Below are 17,383 nucleotides of genomic sequence, written 5' to 3'. Positions count from 1 at the left end.
CCCGACCAGGTTGGATCGAGTCTCGGGTTGACCCTTAAAATTTTCGGGTTGACCCCACCCAACCCAGTAATGCTTTATATATATATATAGCAATAATAATAATATAAATTATAATACCTTTACACTTTTTATCTTTAATCTCAACCATCCATTAGTTTTAATCTCAACTCTTCATTTACAGGTCTTCTTCCCCTTTTCATCTTCTTCTTTCCTTATTTTGAATCTCTTTCTAATCTCACCTCTCTTCTCCCACTCAAGCTCTTACATCTCTCCTCCCACTCAAGCTCTCATCATCGCCGCTTCGCCTTTTGCCCACTGCACCATCATCATCCCTGCCGTTCGCCCACTACACCGTCACAGTCCCCACCATCCGCCCGCTGTAATTGCTGACCTCTTCGTCCACCAGTCGTCGTCCCACCGTCCGTCCGCTGCAGTCCCCGTCCTTCTGCATCAGCTCCAGTCGTTGCCGATGAAGGGGGTGTGACAACCCGACCTGACCCAACCCCAATTTTTTGGGGTTGGGTTGGGTTCCACATATTGCCAACCCGAAAATTCGGGTTGAGTCCAAAAAACTCCCTAACCCGACCCAACCCAACCCGTGGACACTCCTGAAGTATCTTTTTTCGTCCTGAAAATAGCAAGGCTATTTTTCTGTCTTCAACGAGTTATCTACTCGTTCTAAATGACTTCATTGCAACCAAAGGTTTAAAAATTGATGCCATGGGAATGTCTAAGGTGTTGATTTTATGGAAAATTCGTTAAAATAAAGAAATTCATTAAAAATTTTCAATTAATAAATAAATATTCGTCAGTTTTTAAATCATTTAAATTTTTTATAAATAGTAATGGTGTTTACATTAGTGGTATTTTAATGGAGACAAAATTTCAAGGGAAGGCAATAGAATTTAAAGCTTAAATTTGCAAGACTTTGTCAATTGAGTTCAAACGGGTACATATATCTCGAGGGAGTTAACATTTCTATTCACCCAACACTCCAAACATGTGAGGAAAAGAAAAACTATAATATCATGTCTATCTCATTTAGTAACGTTGCATTTATTATTTATTATTTCTTTTTTCAATGAACAAAAAAATTATGTTTAGTAACAATTTTTTTCTAAATAATAAAAACACATTTAGTAACTTTCTTATGCCCCGTTTACTTGCACGCAATTAAAATGTGAAGTCATCGCAATGAAAATCAATCATAATGTAAATGTTATTCATTTGATATTATTCACTATAAATTATCTAAAATCGAAATCAGAAATTTTTGAAATTGTTTAATAACACCATTTGGAATTGAAATACAAATAAAATATATTAGATTGACTAGTATAACCATTTCTTATTTCTAATTAATTATAAATACAAAGTTATACTAATCTTTTTAATTAAAATAATAATTTTAAAAAATGATTATTTTTAAAATAAAAATCTTTTTTAACTACAAAACTATGCTAATATTTTTTGTTAAGTGTTTTTTTTCTTTTTTTGAGAAAAAATTTGTTATTATTTTATTGATAGTAAATATTTTTATTATAATAATTTATTTAATATTAACAAATAATAAATAATTAAAATAAACTTACATCAACTAAAATAATTTTCTTACATCAATTTATTAAACTTTATTGTTTAGATATTCTCTTTTTCTTAAAAAAAATATTCTAGTTTAAAGAAGGTAATAATATTAATTAATAATAACAAAATAAAATTAATTAATTAAAAATAAAATAGAAACTTGAAACATTTTATAATAAAATCACATTAACTAATAAAAATTTTATAAATTTTTATTAAAAGAAAAATTATTAGTGGTATTAAAAAAATAAATAATAAAAATATAAAACAAGTAATTAAAGTAATAGGTCTCATTAGTAGAAAGTTATCTAAAAGTTGTAAAGTGAAAACTATAGAGATGAGTGATAATGAAATTGATGAACTTGAGAGTGATGAGATTACGTTCTTTCAGGGATAGATCCACAATTGATTCAATTCTTAAAATTTAATTAACACTATCAAATAGAGTGAAAGTTTTGATTGTCATTTATTTATTCTTATTTTAAATTAAAAAAATAATTTATGTAAATGAAATTAAAGCTTTTAATTAAATAGTAACATTATTAGTGTTATATTAGAATGATAAAATAATATTTTTATTTATATTTAAAAAAAGAACTATATGAAAACGGTAACTTGATTTTATTGTTTCGACCACATAATTTTTTAAGCATTTCTTAAAAATAAAAGAAAAAAAAGAAAAACAAAGAACAGTTATCAAATGTTTATATTTCTAAAAAACTATAAACAAAATACAAGAAAGAAGGCCATAACCCATACAAATAAAAAAGAATATACACGGCTAAGAGTCCATCGTTTCGTTTACGTATATTTATACCCATTGAACCTTTGCTAACCTTTATAAAGATAGCAAAGCATACACTAAGGAAGCTAGAGAGTAGATTGTTTACATAAGCACAGCAACAAATTGCTATAAGTATTTCCTATCCTATGTTCAGCTTCAAGATTTAACGGTTGTTTCCTATCAAGAGATCCGACTCGAATTTCGGTTTAGACTACCTATCCAGCGTTTAGAAAGCATCTGTCAAAAATATTAATCTCTTACCTTCTATATTTTTCGATATTCGATATTCACGAGTTGGTGTCTTCTGCTTGACTTCCCAATCTCACAATGTCTTCTACGAGAATTTTACCATCTGTTGCAATCTCATAAATTAGCATTGAGCAAGTTGTTCGTATATATTGATAGAGAACTTATTTTTTAGGCAATCATCACAACGATAGATTCAAATCATTCTGAGAATCAAAATGAAAGCGTTCTGAAAATGGACCAAAATTATAAAGATCCTACTTTAATTAAGCAACAGAAAGGAAAAAGTAAAGGTTCCCTCTTCCTTTTTAATATAAGAAACTAATTGAAAATAACAGAGAGAATTACTAAAAGGCAAAGAACAACAAATGGGAAAGGCTATTTCTCCTCGTTCACTCTTGAATATTCCACCTAGAATCGACATCTTTGGTAAAAATGCAAGTAGAGATATGAACTCCTTAGTATCCAAATCCGAAGTTCAACCTCCTGGCATTAACTGAAAGATTTCCTTTACTTAGTCAAAGCATATCTATGAAAAAAGTAGACCTTCCAAGTTCCAAATCAGATCTCAAAGGTTTCTTCTCTTGACAAAGGCCGGAGAAGATTTTGACTACCAGATTTTGGAACCAAGCTCCGGCCCAACTCTTTAGTTTCATTTAAACTTTGACACCAGACTGTAAATGAAACCAGGTTCTGTGCAATGCAGTTTGCCTCATACATCTACGACATATATACTTTTGTAAAAGAAACAATTTTATTGATAGTATGAAATTATAAATACAAAAAGGAGGGAGAAAACTCCTATCCATGGGAGTTAAAAAGGCCTCTCTAATTAGATATCATAATGATGAAAGAGAGGAAGAGTATTCACACCAGGTAAGGACCAAGAAAATAATAAATTCAAGAAAATGATCAAAAAGAAACTCCTCGTCTTGGAAAATTCTGTAATCCCAAGTTCCGGCCCACTTGTGACTTGGCCTCTAACTTATGGTGTAAGCTTCTTTCCTTGTTTGGTTGGTTGACTACTTTGACCACAGATATCTCAAAGCTACTGGATTTTACCCTCAATGGTCACCCTTTCAAAAAGGAGAAACTTAACCTTTGGCTTCATTTTGTTCGAGCATTACTTTGGACGGTATGGGCGGAAAGAAATCAATGAATCTTCCAAGATATGGAGCGCTCACATCATCTCATTTTTTACTCTATAATTTTGTTGGTTATATCTTGGTGCAAATGCTCTTCTCTCTTTCAACATTACAGTTATGTCTCTCTTATCTAACTGGAGAGCCTTTTTGTAGACCTATCTTGGGCCTTTTGTTCTCATATTTCATAGATCAATGAAATAGTTTCTTAATTCAAAAAAGAAAATTTTGTGATCCCATTTCATCCATGTAAACCACACTAAAGCCCAAACAAAATGCATCCAAAGGATCTTTTTCTCCTTCAAAAAGGGTTGTCCCACAAGAGCATATAATGGCAACAGGTGATTTGTATTGGTGGGTACACTTTCACTACCAGATTTTGACCATTTGGGTGTTTAAGAAGAAATAAAACCTAGATAAAGGCTATTCCTGAGCAATTTTGCAAAAGCAGGATCCAAAATGGTGTTGAAGAGAATCTACTTCTACTTCACCTCAGTCATACACCACCTCGGACAGAGTCAAAGTCATAGACCTATTTGCCATAATTTCTCATTACATGATTAAGAAGGGAATCCATCATAATGCGAGGGAACAGATGAACTAAGAGAAATGGGAAGCGAATACTACCAGTAAAGAACATGGTACCAAGAAGCATTAGTTAAACACAGTACAACCACCTTTTCAAACCCTGTTCACCACCCCCGCTCCCAACCCTCAGAGAAAACAATGAGGCGAACTAATTCATATTACTTTCAGATGTTTCTTTGGTATTCTTAATTATAAATTTGAATGATGCTATCTTATCTTGAAGATTTAAATCCACCAAGATACGTTAGCATCATTTCTTCAGAGGTACTGGCATAGCATCTGTAAAAATTAATGCAGTAAACAAATATACCTTTATCTTTGGAAAGACTGCTAATAAGCTCTTGTATGCCTTCCTTTCCTAATGTATCTTTTAAGTACATAGCAGCAGCTGCAACCTCTTCAGGAGTCACTTTACCGTCAAAATCCCTACAAGAAAAATCATCAAGTTAAATGCCGAATATGCAACAGGATTTCAGAATAATCCACCGCCAAGCTTAGTCTGCTTCAACACTAAAATGAACAAAGCAACCAAAAAATTGTAAAAAGTTATTCATGCTTATTCAGCAAATGTTTCGAGGAACAGTACCATGGCAAGCTTTGGAAGATGTCACAGGGGAAAATATAACAATTAGAGGTTTTTTAGTCAAAACTCAAAATTTCCCTCATCGGCTGCCAACTTGGCAAAATAACAAATTTCACTGATTCAATCAGTATGCCAGCGGAGAGGGAAATTTTGAATGCTTTGGGAGAAGGACCCAAAGAACATATTAAGACCAGGTATTATCAAAAAAGAGAAAGAAGGATTGTCCTATATGCTTGGTTTGTCCTACATTTGTTGAATGCTTTTTATTATCTATATCTTGGTTGGCTGGGTCAGGCTTCTCGAGATTTTCTTCAAATTGGCAATTCTCCATCATATTCACCCGTTGGATATTGCCTCTTTGATTGTCGGGTATCATTTCTATGGTTCTTCCTCCCTCAAACTTTTTTCCGGATTGCTAAAAGGAAAAAATTTTATCGGCTTTCAAGAGAACTTATAGTATGCCCTCAAGTTGTTAGGAGCCTCTCTCGAGAAGCAGCCGAAAGGCTTCAAGAAGAAACATTTCAAATTAATCTCTCTTGCCAAGAAGCAGCTTCAATTGTTGAAGGATTACATAAAGGAGCTTGAGGATGTTCTTGTGTTATCTAATGATAAATCTTCTCTAGATTTTGTTTCTCCGAATTCTTCTTCGTCTAAGGATTGAAGTTTGTTTTAGAACTAATCTTTAGTTCGCAACAGTGTTTTGGTATCCCTAGTTTTGGTGCATCTGCTCTTGGGTCTTTTCATCCTTGGTTCTTGGTTTTCTTAATGTCCATTCTAATTTGGACAGATTGAATTGCTCCTTGTTGAGTTAGCCCTTCTCTTGTTTTGTCTTTTTTTCTTTTTTCTTGCTCGTTATCCTGAACAATTTTTCCTTTTCATTTATTAATGAAAAGTGTTAAAATATTCTCTGCTTTGCAATATCCAGTGTCACTGAGGTACTTTCTCTCAATCCCTTCTTATTTCTTTGGTTGACGATTTTAGTTTTTGGCTCTCAGGAATTTATGGCCCATCCAAAGACACCCATAGACCACAATTTTGGCAAAAATTGTCAAATCTATCTTTCCTTTGTAGTAAGAATTGGATTCTTGGGTGACTATACTTTCACCCAGTGCTCACATGAAAGATCCCATGGAAAGCATCCCTTGCCACCCTTGTTAACAGATTTTTATCAATCAAGCACACCTTGTTAACATCCCTCTGTCTAATGTTGGGTACACTTGGTCCAACCATCATAAGTCGCCCATCTCACTCTCATTGACAGATTTTTGATGACCAAAACATGTATTTCCAAATTCTTCTATGCATTGGTTAAAAGACTCGAATGATTTCCATAAGACCACTATCCCATTCTGATTGCTTTTGGAGGAAACAAGTGGAGCCAAATGCCACTCAAATTTGAAAATATGTGACTTCAACACCGATCTTTTGCCTCTGTCATGGAAGAGCAGTGACATAACACACACACCCCTACAGTGGTGGCTTTGCCATGGCTGCATACAGAAATTAAAAAGGTTGAAACTGACTCAAAAATGTTGGAATGCAAAGACTTTCGTCCAACTTGAAATGTGACCGACATTTGATTGATTCGGTAGAAAAGAATGGGGCCTTTTCACTAAATGAGAAACTCCTCACCTTGACCGCAAAGAAAGAGTCGTTATGGCTACAAAAATGTAAACTCGAGTGTATGATTGAGGGAGATGAAAACTCTAGTTTCTTCCCCAGGAGAAGGAAAAACTCCATCATTGAATCTTTCCATGGAAGGCAAAAGCCTACTTAGTCAAAAGGACATCGAATTGGAACCCAGAAATTTTCTACCAGCAAATATACTCCAAGAGAATAGGCACATGAATTCTCCCTCACCCCATAAAATGAGACCCTATTTCTTTTGAACAAAACTTGTCACTAGAAGATCTGAGAATGAAATCTATAAAGCAGTCTATGACCTTGGGACTAAAAAATCACATAAGCCAGACAGATCAACAGTCGAACTGACTAGAACTAACCAGACGAATCCACAGCCAAACTCTTCAAAAGAGTCTTGGAACATCCTTAAGGCCACCATCATGATAGGGGTGTTCAAAAAACTGATGACCCGAACAACCCGGACAACCCAACCCAACCCGGGTTGGGTTGGATTGAAAAAAAATCAGGTTGGGTTGGGTTAGTTTTTTCTAAAACCGAAAATTTGGTTCAGTTCTCGGTTTAGAATCATTTCTAGCCGGTTCAACCCGAACCGAACTGAACCACTGCTAAATTTAAAAAAAAAAAAATATATATATATATATATATATTATGGTTTTCCCCCCTCACGCCGCTTTCCCCCATCTGTTCTCCCCCTCTTCTTCTATCTCCCTTCTTGGCTCCCCCCTCCCCTTCATCTCCCTCTCCGACTCCCCCCACTACCCCTCCCCCTCTCCCCATCTCCCTTTCTGTTTTCCCTACCTCTTCTGCGTCCATTCTCCATCTCCCCTAATCCCTCTTTCTAATCTCTCCTTGTGCCTCTTCTCCCTCCATTCTCCATCTCTCGCAGCATGATGGAAGTTTCAGAGATTTGGTCGTCTCATCTCGCTTTCCCCACATCTCTCTATTAGGTCGTATTTCCTTCGGCTCTCTTCTTCTCCGTCTTTCATCTCAACCTGGTGACCCGACCCGATACGACCCGAAAATGTAAGGGTTGGGTTGGGTTGGGTTGGGTTGGCCGTCATGTTCGGTTCTGCTGGTCCTCTAATATGACCAACCCAACAATTCGGGTTAGTCCAAAAAACTCCCTTAACCCGACCCAACCCAACGCGTGAACACTCCTACATCATGAGACGGTTCAAAGATTTTTTCATAGCACCATCATTAATGTCAGTCTTAATGAAACATACATTTGCCTGATGTTTTAAAAAGCCCATTGAGGCGCGCGCCTAGGCCTTAGGCGCGACCCCAGCGCCTCGCCTCAAAAAGGCGAGGCGAGGATAGGAAGGCACGCGCCTTCTGATGAAGCCCTGAGGCGCAAAGCTCTGCGCCTCAAGAGCCTTCTTCAATAATTAAGAAAAAAATAAAGAAGCTCATTTATTGTATTTATCCTCGGCAAAAGGAAGGGTAGATAAGTCAAAAGCATTAAAGCAGGTTACCTTTCCTAGACACACAAAAGAAGAGTCTGCATGGTAGCAAACTGCCACATGGCCGTATTTCTCTTTCCTTAAGTACTTTTTTCCATTTATTAAAAGAGAGAAACTTCTCTCTATTTTGTTAAATTCGACTTTGCCTTTTCTAGACACACAAAACAAGAGCCTGCATGGTAGCAAACTGCCATATAGCATTATTTCCCTTTCCCTAAGTAGTTTTTCCCATTTATTAAAAAAGATAAACTTCTCTTTCTATTTTATTAAATTCAAATATTACTGATATTTTACCTTACATAATTATTTAAGTTAGTTTTTATTTGAATATTATAGATTTCTTAATATTTAACACCTTAAAAATTGAGCATTTATTGATTTTTACATAACTTATGTTATATCTTGTTTATTTCTATGAAGGTTTGTTATCATGTACATATACATATACATTTATGTATCTTTTATGTATAGTGCGCCTTGCAAAAAAAAAAGCCTGTGCTTTCTTTTGCGCTTAAGCTCCAAAGGTCTATTGCGCTTTAATGCGCCTCGAGCTTTTTAAAACACTGCCTGCCTTTTCCTTAAAAAGATAGATGCAAAGGTCGTTGGTAATTATAGGCCCATTAGCCTTATCTCTTGTTTTGTTTGTACAAGATTCTTGTCGAAGTTTTATCAAAGAGCTCATCACAGCATTAGAATTCGAGCATTGAGCAACACTGAGCTCTTTGGAATTAGCCAATACAAAGAGTTAGAGTTCAATTGGTAGGAGTTAAAATTTTCCAACCGTTTATCCTCCCCAAAACCTAAGGGAAGAAACCCATAAACACTCCAACAATGCAATATAAACCTGAGAATATTAGAGTTGTGTAAAGGGAGAAACCCAAAAACCAACAAAATCTATCAAACCTAATTTGCTCTCTCTGACCTCAACCCAGACAGAATTGATCCCCAAAAGAAATCTACATTACCATTGGTAAGGAAAACCAAAGTTTCAACTCTTATCCACTCGATGACCGTCCTTCTAGGATCTAAAATCGTAGAGCTTGTCTTCCAGTTCCCAAGGTAACTCCAACCTTCAAGATCCGATCCACTCACACGGTTATTCACTCATATACTCATAGGGAAGTTCTCCCTCTTTTAACTTTCATTTCTATAGGGCATTTTGAAATCACAAGATGGAGGAGTTAGTCTCCTGTTAAAATCTTACTCAATCAATTATCCTCCCCATCCGACATAGTGATCATCTTTGGTCTCTTAAACCATCAGGATCATTCTCTTGCAAGTCTTTATTTAGTAGATTGGTATCCTCCCTAATTTTCTCTCCTCCCCAATCTTTTTCTCTACTATCTGGAAATATGGTTCTTTGCTTGGGTAGCAGCCCTGCAAAAAATCAATAGTATAAACTTTTACAAAGAGCCTCCTCTTTTGTCCTTGACCCAAGCTGGTGTGCTTTGGGCAAGAACGAATGTGTTGTGCGCTTTCACATCCATAGTGTGAGATTGTTGTGGCGGTTTATCTTTCGTTCAAAGGTCCAGCATACATGAGATGGTGGAGGAAGCAATTACAAATCTGCATTTATAAGGGAAAGGTCGCTTTCTCAGGCAAGTTAGCCTCTACATCATTTTGTCCTTCATATGGTTGGAAGAAATGGGAGAACATTCTTGGACTAGATAAAATCGTGGGAAACTGTGGAGGGTGGCGTATTTTAACACTTCTCTTTGGTTCTTAATTCAAATTTATTTTGTAATTGCCTTTATTTCTTATTACCAAAAGTAGGGATCTTTTTTGCAAGTTTTTGTATACCCCTTTTGTCACAGCCGACCTTTTTTTTTCTTTTTTGCAGGGGGAATTCTAATATACTTTCATCTTCTTAATGAAAGATGATTCTCCAAAAACCACTCCACTAACAAATCTCAAAAAAAATATTATGCAATCAAGCTATTATGGAAGAGATCTTAAAAGGGGATAAATAATGAAGGGGACACTGGAGAGGATGGATCAAATCATGGTAATTCCCGATCATGCAAATAAGTGGTTGCATTCTAAGGGATAAGAGAATTTCATGATGGCAAATATAATGAAACAAACATACCTGTCTAGTAATTGCCAACGATCACCAATTTTGGCATCCACGTCATCAATTTCCTTTTCTAGATTTTGGAGCATAGCATCAACCTGAAAGAGACCAAGAATGAGAATAAGTAACGTCAAGTCAAAAGCATTCTACAGATTACAAGGAGCAAAGAAGTTCAAAAAAAACAAATTAAGTTTTAGAAATCTTTGTGGAAAGTCTCACTCTTTCAACAAGTGCTGATGAAACTTCATCTTCTTCTGACACTACAGTAGAGTTATCACTTTCTTCTCGAGCAGCTCTGTATGCCTTCATGACCTCCTTTTCACCATCTGTGCCCTCTTTTCCTACCATGCTGTTATAGAGTTCTATCTAGATATATCACGATATAATATGGTGGTTACTACCAGAAGAATATTCAATGAATACATAAAGTAATGAAAAATAAACGAAGGTACTTTTCTTTGGCTAATAGAAGAAAGTTCAAGTCTGCTGATATATGCCCTCGAAAAATGTAACAAAAACCAGCAGCTTTTTTTTTTGTATTATTGGCCAAAAAGAGCAGGGACAAGCTTAATCCAGCCCTCATAACAAAGGAATAACCTCCGTTTTATGTTTTTTAGCACATCCAGTTTTTTTAAAGCTCAAGGCGCACTAGAGAACAGATATATTATGCAATTGACGTATACCTCCTTATTCACAAGCTGCAGGAATTCCTCACGCTCTCTACTGACAGACTGCATGTACATAAGAACCAGTAATGAGATCAAAAACAGGCCAATCACTTGGAAATTGTTCCGCAAAAACAAAGGTGACTTAAGAAAATAGACCAGGAGCTTGATTTTCATTTCTTACAGAGGCAGAAGCTAAAACAGCCAATGCACGACTGACTTCACAAAGGTGCTCTTGTTTTTCTGATGCTTTTGCTCTAGCTTGTTCTATAGCTTCTCTTGCCATTGGATTGACCATTTCCTTCATAGCTATATCTTCTTGGCTGGATTTGGATTCCTTCATTTTAGCTTGTTCCTCTTCCTCTTTCTCTTCCTCCTCCTACATGTAAAAAACAATATGGTGAGACTTCAACCGGGAGACCAAATCTACTCTTTATATTCATTATATAAGCTTAAAATCCATAGAAGCTAGCAAGCATTGCCTAAGCTCACAAGTAAGAGTATCTGCATAAGCGCTCTAAGATTCACAATATATGCTAAAGCGGAAATAACAAAAAATGACCATTTATGAATGAAGACAATTTAAGTGTCTAGTGCAACAAATTATATCAAGCACCAAGGAGAATTCAAATAGTTCAGAAAGCAAAAGCCTTTCATTTTTTCCGAAAGAACCAATCACTATCAACCTTGATCATTTCCTCCTGCATCTCAAGGAATTCTAACTTTCTCCTCCTTTCTGATATAGAGTCTTCAGATGCCAGAGCAGTAACACCAACGGTGTCTACAACCTCATCTGGCAGAGAAGACAGTGTAGCCAGGACAGCTTCCTCCGGTTTCAACTTTCCAGATACTGTGAAAGCTCTGAGAAAGGTATCAAACAAGCATTTATGATGATGTGAGCAAGAAATTGGGGTGAAATTTTGAAGAAAAGAGATAACTGGTGCAACTAGAAATCACCTTGAAAGGATCAAAAGTGAAGATGGAACTGAATGATTAAGTGACAGATCCAACCAATCACGAAGCTGCAAGTGGAGTTAGCAACAAAATGAGAACACCAGACTCTAGTTTGAAACTTCATGTAAATTATTAAGATAAAGTGTTAAAGCTTCTAATGAAAAGAAATTAGCTTTCTAGTTTATCCATGCTCATTGAAGTTCATATTTTATCAATTCACTGGTATTACAATTTACAATTTACAACATATCAAACAACTTTCCCCTTTCGATTTTCGACTGCCTCCGGTGGCAAAAACTTTAAGACTTACAAATACAATTTATCAAATTCTATCATCAATTCATAATAAATTAGGAAAAGCAAATGATATGCAAAATGGTTGAGATCAAGAAACCTGTTGGCGCATTTCTTCTATCGATAGCAATCCAAGCATGCCTCTCTCCCGACAATCTTCACGAAGCTCAGATTCAGAAAGAGACTCCACACCCTCTGCCTGTATTAATTTATCATCTTCCTTTATCCTGTAGAAAAAATAATTTAGATACAAATTAACACAATTTCCAATTCATTTGCCGTGTAGCAGTTTTCACATCATTTAGACTAATTCTATCTAAGTATGTACTGAGCCACTTGTAGATTTTTTGGGAGAAAGAAGAAAGTAGGTGTACTGAGAAGCTGCAGAATAAAATTACCATTGCAATCTTTTACGGAGCATATATCGTAAATAAGCATCAGTTCCGAAAGGGCTAATGCCCATGTACTTGCACATATTTACTAATCGCGGCCTGATAACAACAAAAATAAAAATAAACAAAGGGGTCAGATTATGCATATCCTCACTAATTCTGTATGAAACTAAATTAACTAATTAACATATAAGAGAATTTAGACATGGCTACAACCTGCTGATGTTATCTAATGTAAGTTCATCATTGAACAGCTTGGCAAATCCTAAAATTTCCTCATTAGATACGCGAGCACCAGTTCTCAACTGCAGGCACAAATAGCAAGTGTAACAAAATATGCTCAAAATAGGAGAATAAGGAAAAGTCGCCAATCGATTCATTACCCTAGTCAAAAACTCGTCAAGGTCTTCAGCTGTCTTCTTAATTTCTCCACTTCTTGAGTTTTGAACTTCTTTAGCCATTTCTTTGGCGGTATCTTGAAGGAACTTAGCATACTCTATTCTTGCATTAAGCTTCCTCTTCAATGCTTCCTGCACATTGACAAATTAAGAAGAAGAAAAAAAGTGGTGAGGGGAAGGAAAAGAAAAATGATACACCCTCAGAGTTTATGTATCAATAGACAAATTAAAGATCTCTATATTTCTCTCCATATGGTGTTATTAGAAAAAGTGAAGAAGTTTGAGGAGGCGCAAACAAGGACAAGAAAAAGGAAATCACTTCATTGTCAATCTCGCAGTCTTCCTCCCAAGGGGACTGTCTCAGCAGTTTCTTTTTTCACTCGTGATGATGATACACGCCAACTTACATACATCTCAACTAATCTCACGAGACAATTAGTAATCACCTGAGTCTACTACAATTGGTTTCCAAGGAAAGTCATGGGATATTACATCTTACATAAGTGACACCTTAGTTTCAATTCATTCCCCCTAAGCCCTTTATATATTTCATTGGCCCAATGACTACTAGGTCAGCCCAACCCACAATGGCTACCGCCTCAGCTGTTATAATTGAAGAGATAAAATTCCTAGATATTCAAGAATTGGCAATTCTGTGGAAGAAAGCTAAATTGCAATCACCATCCTCACCTCATTTTCCTCTACCATTTTGGCTCCAACTGCCCTTCTACTTATAGATATTTTCCCCATACCTAGTCTTGGCAAAACTCTATCCCATCTAAGAGTCATTCATATAGCATGCCTCCAATCTCGTCCAATCCATCAAGGAATTACACTAAATTAGAAATATCCTTTCTTGAGACAGTTCCCAAGAGCCATTCCAATTTCAATCTCTAAGAACATGCCTAAGAAGAACAAGTTTTCTAATAAATTTGAAACCTTCCCATAAATTAAACAAAAAATAAAAGCCCTAATACTAAATGTTTATAAGAAAAACTCAACCAAATAAATTTATAGAAAGACACTAATTCCAATGTCGGCAAGTGTCAAGAGTTTTGGACTCTTTGATGCATGTTGATTACAAGCATACCACAGCCAAAATAAAGGGTCTATCCTCCATAGCCAAGTTACTCATTCATAAGGCTATGAGTGTAGGTAATATTGTAATGCATGTAACTGGAAACCAAAATTAGCATATTCAAACATGAAGATAGAGTTGTATTATCTCAAATTTATAAAAGAAACAGTAACGTCATAAAGAAAGTATTACTACAAAAAATAATTAGCCACATAGAAAGCGAAAGCTATGTGTATATACAGATATATAAGGAAATGAATTAGCCACATATAAAACAAACAAAATAACAAACTGTAATCTATTGAAAGCTCATTAGTGATAGATATAAGGGGTGAGCATATCCATTATATTCCATAAATTTCGTTGATTAAATTAAAATAGATACAATGCCACACACCAAAAACAGCATGCATTTATGCATTTAACGGTGTTACTGCTTGCCTTACCTGTTCTTTCATCTTGTCTTGAAAAGTTGATGGTAACATGTTGGGAAATAATTTGAGAAAGACTGGCAGCAGAAATTCCATGAATGGAACTATGATAAAAACAGCAAAAGGAACCAATCTAAAGATATCAGCTGTGGTTCGTGTTAGCTGTTGTCTCTCTCGCCTTGAGAGATTCTTCCCACCAGCAAGTTTTAGAAGCAATCTTGAACTAATCCTCACATCAGCCCACAGAAGCTTGAAACCCAACCAGTAATGTTGCAAGGTTGATACAAATTCTTCTTTCCAGTGAACAAGCTTCTTCGCCCAATCGTCTCTGAATATATCAAAAGAACCAGATCAGCATTCATAAATCATATTTAGATTGACCATAGAAAAAAAACTTTACATTAACACACAAAGAAAAAAGTTAACCTGCTCATAGAAGCAACGGCCCTTAAAGCAGGACCGATCCCTAAGGTGATTGCCCATAATCTTTGCAAAGTGGCTGTAACAACACTTTGAGACTCCTGTAACCGTCTAGCCTTTGCTTTGGCTTTTACAGAACTCAGACCTTCCACAGCTTGATCACATTCCTCTGGAGATGCTTCCTTCCTCTTTTTAGCAACCAATTCATTGTTCTCCTCTTCATCACTGGCAAAATCAGGTTGTTTAGCTGCAGAAGTAGAAGCATTTCGAATGGTTCGTGACATCAACCCAATTCCACCAGGAGTAGAAATACTGAAACCCCCATGATTGGATATAGGAGTGCTGTAGCATATTTGCCTAAACTTCTGAACTCCTGCAAAATTAAGAAATTCACCTTTCGCAGCAGTATGTCCGGTTCTACTTCCTATGCTACTATTAGGATTAGCAGAGGGATCATCATTATTGGAAATGGAACCATGTGAGCATGCATTCTGACCAACATGCCCAGTCTGTAAACTTTGAATTGTTCGTATGTAGGAGTTCTCATAATGAGAAATAAACCTCTTCCGTCTTAAAATTGCTTTGAAAGCCATTGCCAAAGTGTATTATCTTTAGGAGCATATACACATGAACGTTTCTTGAGCAAGCTAACGGTTAGCTACAAAAGAAATATCCATAAATTCCAATTAGATAGCCATAACTATAAAGATGATAGAATACATAAATTTTCACATGAGAGTTTCATCAGCAATTCCACTTCACTCCAAGTAACAAACAAGTGTTATTCTTATTCCTTTAGCAAATTAGAATAATAAATTGAATATAGTCGAAATGCGCAAAAGCTGGCCTGGACACTCATGAATATCTTTTTTATAATTTGATTGCAGCTCACAAATGGTGTCCATAAGGTTTAGTTTGAGGTTCCACAAAGTATCAACTTCTTCATCACAAATGATAAAAGAGCTTGAAAGTTGAAACTTAACAATTTCACTTGAAACTTAGTATTTCACCCTCTAATAAGAATTCTTAATTAAAAAAATAAAAATAAAAATGAAAAGATACACTCTACATTTGCCCCCTCTAATATACCATAAGTTTAAGTTTCAAAACCACCTCCATAATTTTGCTTCTTTATGTAGTCGATCTCATTTCATAAAATATTACTTCAACAAGAAGGCCTGCATTTTGAACCTAGATTCACCATCTAGAGTTTTCACCATCACATTTAATGACTCGTTTTTGTTGGACATAATTTTCAAATTCCATATAAGAAGACAACAGATTTAACGAGTCTACTCAATAATTGAATAACTTATAAGTATGACATTTACATTTTAAAAAAATATTAAATGGCCAATCGTATGATCCAGTGGAGCAAAGTAGGTTCTTCCGAAAAATCAAATACGTAGAAAATGAATATTCTAAACCGAAGACTCTTCGAACATTTTGGACATGCAAAATAATCTAAAAAATGCACAACCGCTCGTGTTTCACTTCCTCCACCGGAATTTCAAAATGAAAATCAGAAAGTAAAAAAGTGATTGAGCAAATTAATCAAGAATAACGAAAAAAAAAAAGTATACAAATCCGATCAGCCCTAGAATAAACTGAACAAATCATAATCAACGCTACCAATAAACTTTGAAAAGATCATACAGCCATAGGCCCTCGGGGCAGCGAGTTTCCTACAAATCAGTACAAGATTTTGCGAAAGAAAAAGAAACAGCAAAAGAGAAGAAATAGAGGATTACTGTTGGTCGGAGAAGAGAGCGTGCGCCGGAAATGGAGAAAGTGAAGAGAAATGAGAGAGAGGGAGAAAAGGAGTGCCTGCGCGAGTAACTGGGGTTTTAGAAGGGTTGAAGAACTGTAGGACACGGTAATGTTTTCTGTCTTCTCGATTCCAATTTTCCTTTTAATTTAAATATTTTGCAATTACGTGTCACAAATACTTGCTTCAAGTCTTATCCTCCGCCCTATTAAATGTTTGATAATTAATAAAGAGAAATGTAAAAATATAAATTTTTTTAAATAATAATGTTGCCAAATATTTAATAGTAAGCAGGTAAGAATTTCCTTTACGGGCGTTTGATGTCGTTTCCTTTCTAATTTTATTATAAAAAACCTAACATTAGGACAACTAATTATATTTATTTCTCATTTTACATAAATAATTTTAAAATTATATAAAAATTTGTAAATAATTTCAAAATTATATAAAAATTTTAGGAACAATAAAAATAAATTTTTATTATTCTTATTTCTAATTTATTTCATAACATATATAATAGTCTAGTTTTATCATTCTTGAATTTATGGATTTTTGAGCAATGTAATTTATTTTTCTTTGTTAAAAATGAAGAAATAGAAATGAAAACATTACTAAATGTGTTTGTTCTCTTCTCTCTGAAAACATTTTTAAAATTGTATACAAATTTTGAAACAACAAAAAAAAATTCTTTATTGTTTCTATTTCCAATTTATTACGGAACATAAATTAAAAAATTATTTTATCATATTTGAATTATTGAAAGTTAAGATCATGTAATTTATTTATTTTTTATTAAAAATTAAAAAAATAGAAACAAGAAACATGATCAACATCAAACACCTTGACCTTTTGTTATGTTTGTGTGCAGCCGGGTA

The 17,383-nt window shown here is 35.1% G+C and overlaps 1 protein-coding gene across 3 annotated transcripts; it reads right to left on the bottom strand.

The window, feature by feature from the left end:
- Positions 1-2,316: 2,316 nt before the first annotated feature.
- LOC111024307 (uncharacterized) lies at positions 2,317-16,638 on the bottom strand. Of its 3 annotated transcripts, XM_022301956.2 has the most exons (15): positions 16,492-16,638; positions 14,747-15,398; positions 14,336-14,648; positions 12,797-12,943; positions 12,630-12,718; positions 12,420-12,512; positions 12,122-12,248; positions 11,731-11,795; positions 11,460-11,634; positions 10,958-11,152; positions 10,792-10,839; positions 10,328-10,474; positions 10,124-10,206; positions 4,655-4,770; positions 2,317-2,720 (listed from the first exon to the last, which is right to left on the bottom strand). In XM_022301956.2, the coding sequence occupies exons 2-15, from the start codon at positions 15,331-15,333 to the stop codon at positions 2,656-2,658; spliced, it is 2,250 nt and encodes a 749-aa protein (XP_022157648.1). In that variant the 5' UTR covers positions 15,334-15,398; positions 16,492-16,638; the 3' UTR covers positions 2,317-2,655. The 3 variants fall into 3 exon arrangements, 2 of the variants coding, with proteins under 2 accessions (XP_022157648.1, XP_087979261.1); XM_088123135.1 differs by having other exon boundaries at positions 12,630-12,943; XR_015790349.1 differs by lacking the exons at positions 2,317-2,720; positions 4,655-4,770 and having other exon boundaries at positions 10,328-10,470; positions 12,630-12,943.
- Positions 16,639-17,383: the final 745 nt, after the last annotated feature.

Source organism: Momordica charantia (assembly GCF_013281855.1).
Source record: "Momordica charantia cultivar OHB3-1 chromosome 4 unlocalized genomic scaffold, Mcharantia_2.0 BLBB01000004.1, whole genome shotgun sequence".
Classification (NCBI taxonomy): Eukaryota; Viridiplantae; Streptophyta; class Magnoliopsida; order Cucurbitales; family Cucurbitaceae; genus Momordica; species Momordica charantia.
This window is presented reverse-complemented; position numbering and strand designations above follow the sequence as displayed.